Raw genomic sequence first — 14,405 nt, forward strand, 5'->3', positions numbered from 1 at the left:
CAAAACCCACTCCGACAGCGATTTTTAAATGTCGCGGTTTGTCTCCTTCAATCAAAAATCCGAAAGCCGGCCGTATCTCAAGGCGATTTATTTTCCAATCACGCGTAGGGAATTAATTTCCGAGCAAATTCAAAACAGACTCTCGGCCGAGTTAATTGCGCAACCTTCCGTTCGTCCGAACTCTTTTCGCTCTGTTTCTCCGTAGCGGCAAATTCCGCGGGAACATTTTATTCCGGAAAATGTTTAGCGCAGCCCGATTTCGTGTTTGGGCCAGCCCAACCCAGCCCAATTGGGCCCATTTAAACCCTAATCCTAGGGCTGCTTCTATAAATAGGGGTGCTCATTCCTTGCCCTTGGCTATTTTGCACTCCCACCCCTCTAATTCTCCTAGCCGCCACCTTCTCTTTCCCTGTCTTCTCCCTCACGGCAGCAGCCCACGCTCCTTCACGCACGCCAGAGCAGGGAGCAGCCACTCCCATGGATGGCGCCCAAGCCTTCTTCCACCTCTAGCCGGACCTTTGCCTAGCGCCCCCCTGCTCTCCCCTTGGCCGCTGTTTTCTCTGTGTGTGCAGGGTTGACGGCAGGAGCTCCTCCCCTCGGCCAGCCATGGCCCGGCGCCCTCCCGGCTCCTCCTGCGAGCGGCTGCAGCATGGAGCTCCCTCTCCTCCCATGGCGTCCTCCCCTTCTTCCCAACGTGCAAGAGCAGGGCACCCCTTCTTCCTCCCGCATCACGGTAGCAAGCAGCCTCTCCATGCCGAGCTCGCCCAGCAGCCAAGGACGCCCCCTGCCACTGCTCCAAATGGTGAGCTCCATATCTGCATGGAGCCGAGCTCTCCCATCTCCACCAGCCGGCTCCCCTTCCTCCTTCCCCCTTCTTTCCCATGGCCGAGCCCTAGCTCCGGCCAGCAGTTTTGAGCGCCCTTTCTCCACTGCACCTGCCTTTCTCTGCTGTCCACGGTGAGCAGTCCAGCAGCCGAGCGCTCCACTGTTGAAGCTCCCTCGACGGCGCCCTTTCTTCTCCCCCATGGCCACAAGCAGCTCGCCCCTTTCCTCCAGCCACGCCCTCCCTGTTCCTCTTCCACGCAGCGCGGTTGGCTCCCTGTCCATGGATTGCAGCGAGCTCGCAGTTGCCCATGGCCGCGAGCCCTCTGCCGATGCCTCCTCTCTGCTGCTGCGCAGTGCGCCGTTGACGCTCGCTGTGTGCTCGACGAAATGCACAACAAGCCACGCGTCGTCGATTTCCTGCAGCAGCCCCGGCGTCTCCGCGCTCTGCGGGCTCGCTGTTTTATAAGGCACGGTGAACAGCACGCCGTCGACACTCGCCGATTGTTTCTGTTTTTGCGCAGCCTCATCGTTGTCGTCGTTCACCCCGGTGAGACTGCGACGCTCCGTGTTCGATTCCGCATCGACATTATTTTCCTATGGTTAATTATGTATGTGTGCTGCTTTGTTTTATTTTTGTGGAGGAGAGAACCCCGTGTTTTGCGTGGAGAAGAAGGCAAGCCGCTCGACGCTCGTCGATGTGCGGAGCGATGCACAAAGCCGAATCGCCATCGTCCTCACAAACACCGATTGGGTTGTTTATGGTGAGCCGATGCATGTCGCTCTTGATCGACTCGATTAATTATTTTGAATGGATGTGTGTAAAATGTTTCGATTATGCGCATTGGTAGGATCGCGTTTGCGATTGGAGAACAAGAGATTAATTGATATGCGCGATTTGTAGTTGTCTAATTATGTTTTGGTCGATGATGTGCATGTGGTTATATGTGTGTGAAAGTATAATTGTATGAATGGACGCGTGTAGGGAAGAAAATGAAATAGAAAAGAACTCGGGTATTTTTATTTCGATAAGAAAATATGCGATGCGTTGTTTGATGCGAAAACTAAGTTACAAAATGTGGATTTTGTTTTGGGAAACGCATCGATATGTGCTTATGTGAAAAGTGTGTTTGTTTTAAGCAATGTGATGGGATTCTTAATTTTAGAGGGGATATATTTATTGATGTGACGAGTAGTTTAGAGAATGCTAATTTGCGTAGAGGATGTATCGTTAAGACATGAGTGTCGGAGTTCATATATTAATGGTCGCGCCACATTGATTGAAATGTCTCGAGTGCACGCCACCATATGGTTGTATGCGAGACAAGGTTATGCGCATGATGAGTCTAGTAAAAGTCCATCGGTGTCGGTATGGCTTCTGTTGTATGGCGGATTGATGTCTTGCTTGGTCAAGTATCGCATTCCATTCCCATTGGATAAATAAATGTTTGGTTGATCGATTAGAGGTCTTATATGAGCGTGATCGCAGCCTAATAATTATTGGAAGCAAGTAGCATTCATAAGTGAGTCATGGTTAAAATTGGAAGAACAATTCGATAGCATATGCACATAAGTGCTTTAGGTCCCTTGGTAGCCCATGTAAGTCTTACGGAGTTCTATGCCAGGTGTTAATGCCTCTATGTTAGACCTCCTAAAATATGGTGTTTTAAGTGACTTGTGTGTTGTCCAGTTTAAGTTGAGAAAAGGTTAAGAAACATTAATTAACTTGCTCCCACCCATGTGTTGAGTTGCAATGTCTAAATGGTTCGCTAAGTTTTCTACTGTGATTAGCCAACTCATGTTAAATAGGAGTCGATTTTGTTAAGTGTTTGTTATATATATGTTGTGTCTCGGATTGCGATAGTAATAGACAAGCCGACGTGTATGCTGTCGAGCGGACCGTGTCGTTGCTCTAGTTAGCCAAATTGTTCGATGAATTGGTTAAGGTCGTAGCCACGATAAATTGCTTGTTGTATTCTAAATGCGTATGGTTACGGTCGCGGATGGAAAGTAGTAGCGCTCATGTGGTGTCTAAGCTAAAATGAGGACTAGTGGGTGAAAAGCGCTTTGATATACTTATATACCAAATTTGACTATTGTGATGAATGCGTTGTTAATTGTGTATAGTAATTCTAGGCACGAAATGAATTGAGTAAAAATTTAGGAAGTCCACTTGTTAGTTCACACTTGGTTATTTTAACTCTAACAAATGTCAAAGTGTTATAATAATTCAAGTCTCTAGAACGCGGCAACTCTTGAATTGTATAGAAGCTGAAATTTATTGATTGCTGTTTTGGACTGCACGCACTGTTTTGGTTGTGCTGTATGTTTGATGAACCAAATTGTGTTTTCTGTAGATATGTGATATAGAAAAGTGGTAGATAACTTTATTATCTTGCTGGTGTTAAAATTTGGCAGCCATAGGTCTGACAGTTTAGGAGTTATGCTATTTACAAATTCAGTAACTGAATCTGTCCAAATTCTATACAGATTTCCGAAACTGCATTGTTTGCCTAATTTAATGTTGCAATCTGTTTATGGTCGTTATAATAAAGTTGTAGATGCTTTTCTTATCTTGCTTGTGTTAAAATTTCCTAACTATAGGCCTGACGGTTTAAGAGTTATGAATTTTACAAACTGCTTGCTGTGTTCTGTCCACTGTCAGAACAGATTTCGAAAACTGTAATGTTTGATTTAGTTAAACCTGGAATCACTTCTTGGTGATTATAAAAGTTATGTAGTGCTTTTCCTAAGATTTCCAAAAAGTCTTGGATCACTATTTTTGGTGATCTGAAGATTAAGTTATGGATGTTTAAAGTCTGAAGACTGAATCTGTCCAATTCTGGACAGCAAAGCCTTCTAGTGCCTTTTATCCTTAGTTAAATATGGAATCACCTTGAGATGTTTATAAATAATTTGTAGAACATTTAATTAGCTTTCCAGAAAGTCTAAAATCACTTTGTTTGGATGTCTGAATCTTCAGTTGTGAATTTTTGAAGTTGCAAGCCTGAATCTGTCCAAATCTGGACAGAGCTGCTGTGTTTGCACAATTCGACTTTGCTAAGTGTTAAATCATGTTGTGATGAAAATACCAAAATTGTAGAGCACTTTCTAAACTTTCCAGAAAGTCATAGTTTACTATTTTTGGATTAATATTTGAAAAGTTATGATTAAAACAAGTAACTGCTGTGCTGCTGTCCCAAAAATCTGCAAGTGAGCAAATGAATGTTTAGTTCACCCTATTTGCTAAAAATGTTTGGTTAACACTTAAGTAATGTAGACTTGCCATGACTAAGCTTAATAATGCACGTGTGTCACGTTTTATATGTTTCTTTTCTAGTTAATTGTGATATAGGAGTTTCATAGACATTGATGCCTAGGCCCGATTTAAACTTACGTTGTCTTGGTTGCTCTTGTGTGGTCAATAGGAGAACAAATGAATGATTAAGGTGAGCGTAGAAAATGCGGGTACTTGTCATATCGTATTTGTGTTGCGTAAATAAATAAAATGTGGTCGTCTTGTTAATGGTGTTAATGATGAACGCCGATAACATACGAATAGCTAGCGATTGCGTATAGTCGTTGCGGTGTCTTACAATTAAATGTTAGTTTGCTACCATGTATTTATATAGCTTGTGATATTTTTCATTGTATTCATACATATGCATCCTGCATCTCATTTAGGATCGAGAGGTGACGACCGTGCAAGTGATGTGGTGACAACCACAAGATGCAGTTGGTGGACGTACTGAAGGATGGTGGACTTAACCAGTGGATGCTCGCCAAGCGAGCACCTCCCCAGCAAACACTACCTAAGTGTTAAATTAAAAGGCAAGCCCCGGTTTTATGCATAACCGTTATATATATGCTATTTTACTGCACTTAACGTTTGTAGGCTTGTACTGTGCACTTAAGTGTAGGAGTTGTCTGAAACCCTAGTTGCATGAACTCAGGATTTCCTTTGAGATGGATACTAGTATGCTAGGTCGAGTAGCTGCTTTGCTAATTAGGGATCTCGGTAGAAGTCGAGTGATTTTTCTGCACTCGCGCGAGGTCAGAAATTGATTGTATCCATTTTGATATCATAATAATGATGGTCTGTTAACGACGGTCCATGGGGATGCGTCGTCTCTGAGACGGAAATTGGAATAAGGATTATGGTGTGGTACCGTGAGTCAAGCGTTTGAACGTACTAAACATATGCCGAGAAATATGGTAAATCGGTAAGCCTAGTACCTGATTGAACCTGGCAGTGGACTTTACCCCTCACGCGACCTGAGACGTGGTCTCCCATTCCGGTTATGGTGGGTACAAGTGCGGTCACTGCACGACGGCAGTCGGGGTCAGTGAGGCATTGTACGCCAAGGCGGTGAGCCCTGATCTGCTGACGGGGAATCGATGGGGACGGTTGATGTGTGTGGGGACGGAGTGCCCCTACACGTCGTGTGTTTAGGTTTACCTTGCAAGGATAAAAACTCGATTCGAATCGTCTGCTTCTCGCAGCTAATGAGACTGCTTGATCCATGTTGCTACATTGAGTAACAAGTGGAAATGTGGTGACTGGCAAAAGATGTTGGTTGATAAAAATGTTTGATACCATGTATGATTAGCTAGATACACATCTAGTCTAAAGGATTCTACTAAAACTTGAAAAGCTAAAACTTGTTTTTAGACTCAGCTAGTGCTTTTGGCAAACCAAACCCCTCAGCCAAATAGCTGCATGTCTAGAGGTAGAGGAGTAGACTCCTCACACCGGGTAAGTCTAGCTGAGTATTAGTATACTCAGCCTTGCTTGTGGCATAATTTTTGCAGGTACTCCTTAGGATGATTGGTTGTTGGTGTGACTTGGCCTTCATCCCTGCCACCGGGATAGACGGTCGAGAGGGTTATTGCTTCCGCAGGAGAGGACCAGGAGGAGTAGCGTGGCCAGGCTTCGCCATGATACTCGGTTTTCTCCGATAGTTATTTCCGCTGCATTAAAATTTTATGATTATTATTTCTGAAACTCCGATAATGTAATCACTAATGATACTTATTAAATTTGTGGTATTATGTTTTATTGTATTTCTCTGTGCCTCACCTTCGTGTGAGCTAGTGGTATTCGATCCTGGTAAGTGGCTTTATCGGACTAGATCCGAGGGACTGACGGGTTATTCCTGTTTAAGTGTGTTGCTGCCCTTAAGGGTGCGACTTGGGCACTTAAGCTGGAATAATTCGGGCGGTTCCGCCACAGCTGGTATCGGAGCGAATACCAGTACAGAGAAGTCAATAAGTCATGATTCCAACCTTTTCTAAAGTAAAACTTGCTTAGAAACCAAAGTTGGATAGATCGTCAGGACGATCAGGATAGACCTAGGACGAGAAGCCATAGGACATAGATGGGTAGCTAGGTGGCTATTTATATAGGCCATAAAGGCTACTATTGCTACTAGCAGGATGCTGTAGAAGCATCCGAAAAATTAGTTAGGTCTGAGAAGACGACTAGAATGAGCATGCATCATGATTGTCACATAATTGTCTCTTGTGCACTGACATGCTTCTCTCACCTATATTCCAATAATAAGAACTTGTGAATAATGTGATGTACTGCTATGGTAGAAATGCCTTACCTCGTGTCAGTTTGGTAAGTCTTGTTAGGTCGTGCTAAGTGTTTCTCTTGCCTTGCTAGCTAGGTGGTATTGTAATTGTTCAACCCTCTTTGCCAATAAAAATTGTTGCCTGTTTTGCCCATAAAAAGAGACCCCTCTCCAACCAACCTTGATTTAGCAAGTGAAACCTCTTAAAAAAAATCACATGCTTGTGTTGGTGTTTTCTAGCCCTTGAGTGTTTTACCCTTGAATTTACACCTGCATAACTTGTAGACCCCCATTGCTTAACCGCTGGCCAAACCGAAACTTCCTTGTGCACGTGGTTATGTCAAAAAAAATTGTTGTTTGGTGTCTAGTTGCGCAAACCCTATCAAGGCCATGTTTCTTTCCATAGATCCTGTCCCGAATCTTCATAACCTTTCTTGTGCTCATCCTAATCGATCTCATGTGACTACCTCTCTTTTCACCTAGATCTGGTAAATTTTTTTTTCTTGTAAATCATGTTGTGGCTTTATCATCCGAATCTCCGGATCCCCTATTGATCCTACCCTATTATCTGGATATCTGCTCTAACTCGTTCTCAAGTATCAGATGTTGATATACCAAAATCTCTCAATTCTGGTCATTCTCATACCCCTTCTCCAAGGATCATGACGTCATTTTATCAACTTATCTCTAATCAGTATATCCACTTAGTTCAATGGATTTCATTGTTGTCCTTGGTTCTTTCATGTCTCTAAAAGCTCAACAATCTATTTTGATCTCATGGTCGGTTCATCCTCATATCAAATCTCGTGCTAATATCTGATCTGATAATCTCTATGTTGATCATAAAATGGTTCTCTGAGTTAAATAAAAATTCTCATCTGATGCTCTTTTGCCAACAATCTTTGCTTCAACTTTAGTCACATTTTCTGAGCCATACTCTCATGGGCTCCATCTATCTGTGCTATGTGGATTTCTTATTGTTGTGTTTAGTAATGGTGTTGCGACTAAACGACCGATGGTGCCGCGGCGAGATCGAGAGCCTACTATGGTGCACACATGGTTGAGCTACTCGGCACGCGCCGGTATCGCGGTTTATAGTCGTGGTCCATTACGAGACTATACTGATGTGCTATCTTTTGTGGATATTCTCTCAAAGTGATCGCTGCATTTTGTCTCAACATGGCGCGATATTCTATCCAAATCTGTCTTCAGTATCTTCTCAGATACCCTCTCACGAATTTGCATCTATCTTCAGCCTGGACGTTACATGCTTCTCCACCCTTGAAGACCCTCATTCGAATCTCGGGACGAGATTCTTTTTAAGGGGGGAAGGCTGTGACACCCCAGGTGTCAGTTTCGTGTTACGTCGGGAGATTTATCCTAATCTCGGATGCTCAGTGAAAATTTCTATTTCTCGCTCGCGTATGTCTCTGATTATCCAGACTATTCGTACACATTTCACCGAATTCGGAATTTTTCAGTCTCACAGAAGGCCGAATTTGGAGCCTGTTAAAACTTTTAATTCTCGGCACGAATACGAACTCGATAATCCATCTCGAATTATAAATCTCATCTGAAGCTCATTTAATCAAAAGATCGACAACTGCTAGTCGAGCTGTGTCTGATTTCTCGATGTTCGATCTATGTCCAAAAAATTAATCCTACTCCGTACTCTCAGACGGAATACTCAGTATATCGTCCTCTAATAAATTCTTACTCGACTCAGCCTAGTATCTTTGTGTCTAAACCGAATTCAAAACCCACTCCGACAGCGATTTTTAAATGTCGCGGTTTGTCTCCTTCAATCAAAAATCCGAAAGCCGGCCGTATCTCAAGGCGATTTATTTTCCAATCACGCGTAGAGAATTAATTTCCGAGCAAATTCAAAACAGACTCTCGGTCGAGTTAATTGCGCAACCTTCCGTTCGTCCGAACTCTTTTTGCTCTGTTTCTCCGTAGCGGCAAATTCCGCGGGAACATTTTATTCCGGAAAATGTTTAGCGCAGCCCGATTTCGTGTTTGGGCCAGCCCAACCCAGCCCAATTGGGCCCATTTAAACCCTAACCCTAGGGCTGCTTCTATAAATAGGGGTGCTCATTCCTTGCCCTTGGCTATTTTGCACTCCCACCCCTCTAATTCTCCTAGCCGCCACCTTCTCTTTCCCTATCTTCTCCCTCACGGCAGCAGCCCACGCTCCTTCACGCACGCCAGAGCAGGGAGCAGCCACTCCCATGGATGGCGCCCAAGCCTTCTTCCACCTCTAGCCGGACCTTTGCCTAGCGCCCCCCTGCTCTCCCCTTGGCCGCTGTTTTCTCTGCGTGTGCAGGGTTGACGGCAGGAGCTCCTCCCCTCGGCCAGCCATGGCCCGGCGCCCTCCCGGCTCCTCCTGCGAGCGGCTGCAGCATGGAGCTCCCTCTCCTCCCATGGCGTCCTCCCCTTCTTCCCAACGTGCAAGAGCAGGGCACCCCTTCTTCCTCCCGCATCACGGCAGCAAGCAGCCTCTCCATGCCGAGCTCGCCCAGCAGCCAAGGACGCCCCCTGCCACTGCTCCAAATGGCGAGCTCCATATCTGCATGGAGCCGAGCTCTCCCATCTCCACCAGCCGGCTCCCCTTCCTCCTTCCCCCTTCTTTCCCATGGCCGAGCCCTAGCTCCGGCCAGCAGTTTTGAGCACCCTTTCTCCACTGCACCTGCCTTTCTCTGCTGTCCACGGTGAGCAGTCCAGCAGCCGAGCGCTCCACTGTTGAAGCTCCCTCGACGGCGCCCTTTCTTCTCCCCCATGGCCACAAGCAGCTCGCCCCTTTCCTCCAGCCACGCCCTCCCTGTTCCTCTTCCACGCAGCGCGGTTGGCTCCCTGTCCATGGATTGCAGCGAGCTCGCAGTTGCCCATGGCCGCGAGCCCTCTGCCGATGCCTCCTCTCTGCTGCTGCGCAGTGCGCCGTTGACGCTCGCTGTGTGCTCGACGAAATGCACAACAAGCCACGCGTCGTCGATTTCCTGCAGCAGCCCCGGCGTCTCCGCGCTCTGCGGGCTCGCTGTTTTATAAGGCACGGTGAACAGCACGCCGTCGACACTCGCCGATTGTTTCTGTTTTTGCGCAGCCTCATCGTTGTCGTCGTTCACCCCGGTGAGACCGCGACGCTCCGTGTTCGATTCCGCATCGACATTATTTTCCTATGATTAATTATGTATGTGTGCTGCTTTGTTTTATTTTTGTGGAGGAGAGAACCCCGTGTTTTGCGTGGAGAAGAAGGCAAGCCGCTCGACGCTCGTCGATGTGCGGAGCGATGCACAAAGCCGAATCGCCATCGTCCTCACAAACACCGATTGGGTTGTTTATGGTGAGCCGATGCATGTCGCTCTTGATCGACTCGATTAATTATTTTGAATGGATGTGTGTAAAATGTTTCGATTATGCGCATTGGTAGGATCGCGTTTGCGATTGGAGAACAAGAGATTAATTGATATGCGCGATTTGTAGTTGTCTAATTATGTTTTGGTCGATGATGTGCATGTGGTTATATGTGTGTGAAAGTATAATTGTATGAATGGACGCGTGTAGGGAAGAAAATGAAATAGAAAAGAACTCGGGTATTTTTATTTCGATAAGAAAATATGCGATGCGTTGTTTGATGCGAAAACTAAGTTACAAAATGTGGATTTTGTTTTGGGAAACGCATCGATATGTGCTTATGTGAAAAGTGTGTTTGTTTTAAGCAATGTGATGGGATTCTTAATTTTAGAGGGGATATATTTATTGATGTGACGAGTAGTTTAGAGAATGCTAATTTGCGTAGAGGATGTATCGTTAAGACATGAGTGTCGGAGTTCATATATTAATGGTCGCGCCACATTGATTGAAATGTCTCGAGTGCACGCCACCATATGGTTGTATGCGAGACAAGGTTATGCGCATGATGAGTCTAGTAAAAGTCCATCGGTGTCGGTATGGCTTCTGTTGTATGGCGGATTGATGTCTTGCTTGGTCAAGTATCGCATTCCATTCCCATTGGATAAATAAATGTTTGGTTGATCGATTAGAGGTCTTATATGAGCGTGATCGCAGCCTAATAATTATTGGAAGCAAGTAGCATTCATAAGTGAGTCATGGTTAAAATTGGAAGAACAATTCGATAGCATATGCACATAAGTGCTTTAGGTCCCTTGGTAGCCCATGTAAGTCTTACGGAGTTCTATGCCAGGTGTTAATGCCTCTATGTTAGACCTCCTAAAATATGGTGTTTTAAGTGACTTGTGTGTTGTCCAGTTTAAGTTGAGAAAAGGTTAAGAAACATTAATTAACTTGCTCCCACCCATGTGTTGAGTTGCAATGTCTAAATGGTTCGCTAAGTTTTCTACTGTGATTAGCCAACTCATGTTAAATAGGAGTCGATTTTGTTAAGTGTTTGTTATATATATGTTGTGTCTCGGATTGCGATAGTAATAGACAAGCCGACGTGTATGCTGTCGAGCGGACCGTGTCGTTGCTCTAGTTAGCCAAATTGTTCGATGAATTGGTTAAGGTCGTAGCCACGATAAATTGCTTGTTGTATTCTAAATGCGTATGGTTACGGTCGCGGATGGAAAGTAGTAGCGCTCATGTGGTGTCTAAGCTAAAATGAGGACTAGTGGGTGAAAAGCGCTTTGATATACTTATATACCAAATTTGACTATTGTGATGAATGCGTTGTTAATTGTGTATAGTAATTCTAGGCACGAAATGAATTGAGTAAAAATTTAGGAAGTCCACTTGTTAGTTCACACTTGGTTATTTTAACTCTAACAAATGTCAAAGTGTTATAATAATTCAAGTCTCTAGAACGCGGCAACTCTTGAATTGTATAGAAGCTGAAATTTATTGATTGCTGTTTTGGACTGCACGCACTGTTTTGGTTGTGCTGTATGTTTGATGAACCAAATTGTGTTTTCTGTAGATATGTGATATAGAAAAGTGGTAGATAACTTTATTATCTTGCTGGTGTTAAAATTTGGCAGCCATAGGTCTGACAGTTTAGGAGTTATGCTGTTTACAAATTCAGTAACTGAATCTGTCCAAATTCTGTACAGATTTCAGAAACTGCATTGTTTGCCTAATTTAATGTTGCAATCTGTTTATGGTCGTTATAATAAAGTTGTAGATGCTTTTCTTATCTTGCTTGTGTTAAAATTTCCTAACTATAGGCCTGACGGTTTAAGAGTTATGAATTTTACAAACTACTTGCTGTGTTCTGTCCACTGTCAGAACAGATTTTGAAAACTGTAATGTTTGATTTAGTTAAACCTGGAATCACTTCTTGGTGATTATAAAAGTTATGTAGTGCTTTTCCCAAGCTTTCCAAAAAGTCTTGGATCACTATTTTTGGTAATCTGAAGATTAAGTTATGGATGTTTAAAGTCTGAAGACTGAATCTGTCCAATTCTGGACAGCAAAGCCTTCTAGTGCCTTTTATCCTTAGTTAAATATGGAATCACCTTGAGATGTTTATAAATAATTTGTAGAACATTTAATTAGCTTTCTAGAAAGTCTAAAATCACTTTGTTTAGATGTCTGAATCTTCAGTTGTGAATTTTTGAAGTTGCAAGCCTGAATCTGTCCAAATCTGGACAGAGCTGCTGTGTTTGCACAATTCGACTTTGCTAAGTGTTGAATCATGTTGTGATGAAAATACCAAAATTGTAGAGCACTTTCTAAACTTTCCAGAAAGTCATAGTTTACTATTTTTGGATTAATATTTGAAAAGTTATGATTAAAACAAGTAACTGTTGTGCTGCTGTCCCAAAAATCTGCAAGTGAGCAAATGAATGTTTAGTTCACCCTATTTGCTAAAAATGTTTGGTTAACACTTAAGTAATGTAGACTTGCCATGACTAAGCTTAATAATGCACGTGTGTCACGTTTTATATGTTTCTTCTCTAGTTAATTGTGATATAGGAGTTTCATAGACATTGATGCCTAGGCCCGATTTAAACTTACGTTGTCTTGGTTGCTCTTGTGTGGTCAATAGGAGAACAAATGAATGATTAAGGTGAGCGTAGAAAATGCGGGTACTTGTCATATCGTATTTGTGTTGCGTAAATAAATAAAATGTGGTCGTCTTGTTAATGGTGTTAATGATGAACGCCGATAACATACGAATAGCTAACGATTGCGTATAGTCGTTGCGGTGTCTTACAATTAAATGTTAGTTTGCTACCATGTATTTATATAGCTTGTGATATTTTTCATTGTATTCATACATATGCATCCTGCATCTCATTTAGGATCGAGAGGTGACGACCGTGCAAGTGATGTGGTGACAACCACAAGATGCAGTTGGTGGACGTACTGAAGGATGGTGGACTTAACCAGTGGATGCTCGCCAAGCGAGCACCTCCCCAGCAAACACTACCTAAGTGTTAAATTAAAAGGCAAGCCCCGGTTTTATGCATAACCGTTATATATATGCTATTTTACTGCACTTAATGTTTGTAGGCTTTTACTGTGCACTTAAGTGTAGGAGTTGTCTGAAACCCTAGTTGCATGAACTCAGGATTTCCTTTGAGATGGATACTAGTATGCTAGGTCGAGTAGCTGCTTTGCTAATTAGGGATCTCGGTAGAAGTCGAGTGATTTTTCTAGCACTCGCGCGAGGTCAGGAATTGATTGTATCCATTTTGATATCATAATAATGATGGTCTGTTGACGACGGTCCATGGGGATGCGTCGTCTCCGAGACGGAAATTGGAATAAGGATTATGGTGTGGTACCGTGAGTCAAGCGTTTGAACGTACTAAACATATGCCGAGAAATATGGTAAATCGATAAGCCTAGTACCTGATTGAACCTGGCAGTGGACTTTACCCCTCACGCGACCTGAGACGTGGTCTCCCATTCCGGTTATGGTGGGTACAAGTGCGGTCACTGCACGACGGCAGTCGGGGTCAGTGAGGCATTGTACGCCAAGGCGGTGAGCCCTGATCTGCTGACGGGGAATCGATGGGGACGGTTGATGTGTGTGGGGACGGAGTGCCCCTACACGTCGTGTGTTTAGGTTTACCTTGCAAGGATAAAAACTCGATTCGAATCGTCTGCTTCTCGCAGCTAATGAGACTGCTTGATCCATGCTGCTACATTGAGTAACAAGTGGAAATGTGGTGACTGGCAAAAGATGTTGGTTGATAAAAATGTTTGATACCATGTATGATTAGCTAGGTACACATCTAGTCTAAAGGATTCTTCTAAAACTTGAAAAGCTAAAACTTGTTTTTAGACTCAGCTAGTGCTTTTGGCAAACCAAACCCCTCAGCCAAATAGCTGCATGTCTAGAGGTAGAGGAGTAGACTCCTCACACCGGGTAAGTCTAGCTGAGTATTAGCATACTCAGCCTTGCTTGTGGCATAATTTTTGCAAGTACTCCTTAGGATGATTGGTTGTTGGTGTGACTTGGCCTTCATCCCTGCCACCGGGATAGACGGTCGAGAGGGTTATTGCTTCCGCAGGAGAGGACCAGGAGGAGTAGCGTGGCCAGGCTTCGCCATGATACTCGGTTTTCTCCGATAGTTATTTCCGCTGCATTAAAATTTTATGATTATTATTTCTGAAACTCCGATAATGTAATCACTAATGATACTTATTAAATTTGTGGTATTATGTTTTATTGTATTTCTCTGTGCCTCACCTTCGTGTGAGCTAGTGGTATTCGATCCTGGTAAGTGGCTGTAACACCCCAGGTGTTACCTTGGCTAGAGCCCACCTTGGCACTAGAAGCTGTGATCACAAGGGGGTAAAGGCTTAGGGCAACACATAAGAACTTGGAGATCAAGTGCTAATAAAGTTGCCAATGACATAAGAAGCATTACTCTAATCCTTGCACACTTACTACCTTGGATAGGAGGGGAGAAGAACCCTAGACCTCTCCTAAACCCTATCTCCCAAAACCCTAGGTAAGAAGGGAAAGAGAGTGAACAAGTGTGCAAAGCATGAGTAAATTTTACCCAAACCTTAACTAACCTAGTAACCATCAATTAG

At 43.8% G+C, this 14,405-nt stretch overlaps 2 protein-coding genes across 2 annotated transcripts; both read right to left on the reverse strand.

The window, feature by feature from the left end:
* Positions 1-352: 352 nt before the first annotated feature.
* Positions 353-1,209, reverse strand: LOC109944591 (uncharacterized). The gene has a single exon (XM_020549363.2). The coding sequence runs from the start codon at positions 1,105-1,107 to the stop codon at positions 523-525; it is 585 nt and encodes a 194-aa protein (XP_020404952.1). The 5' UTR covers positions 1,108-1,209; the 3' UTR covers positions 353-522.
* Positions 1,210-8,597: 7,388 nt separating this feature from the next.
* LOC103649184 (uncharacterized) lies at positions 8,598-9,361 on the reverse strand. The gene has a single exon (XM_020549364.1). It carries the CDS (start codon positions 9,257-9,259, stop codon positions 8,675-8,677), a length of 585 nt encoding a protein of 194 aa, XP_020404953.1. The 5' UTR covers positions 9,260-9,361; the 3' UTR covers positions 8,598-8,674.
* Positions 9,362-14,405: the final 5,044 nt, after the last annotated feature.

The sequence above is a fragment of the Zea mays genome, chromosome 2 (assembly GCF_902167145.1).
Source record: "Zea mays cultivar B73 chromosome 2, Zm-B73-REFERENCE-NAM-5.0, whole genome shotgun sequence".
Taxonomy (NCBI): Eukaryota; Viridiplantae; Streptophyta; class Magnoliopsida; order Poales; family Poaceae; genus Zea; species Zea mays.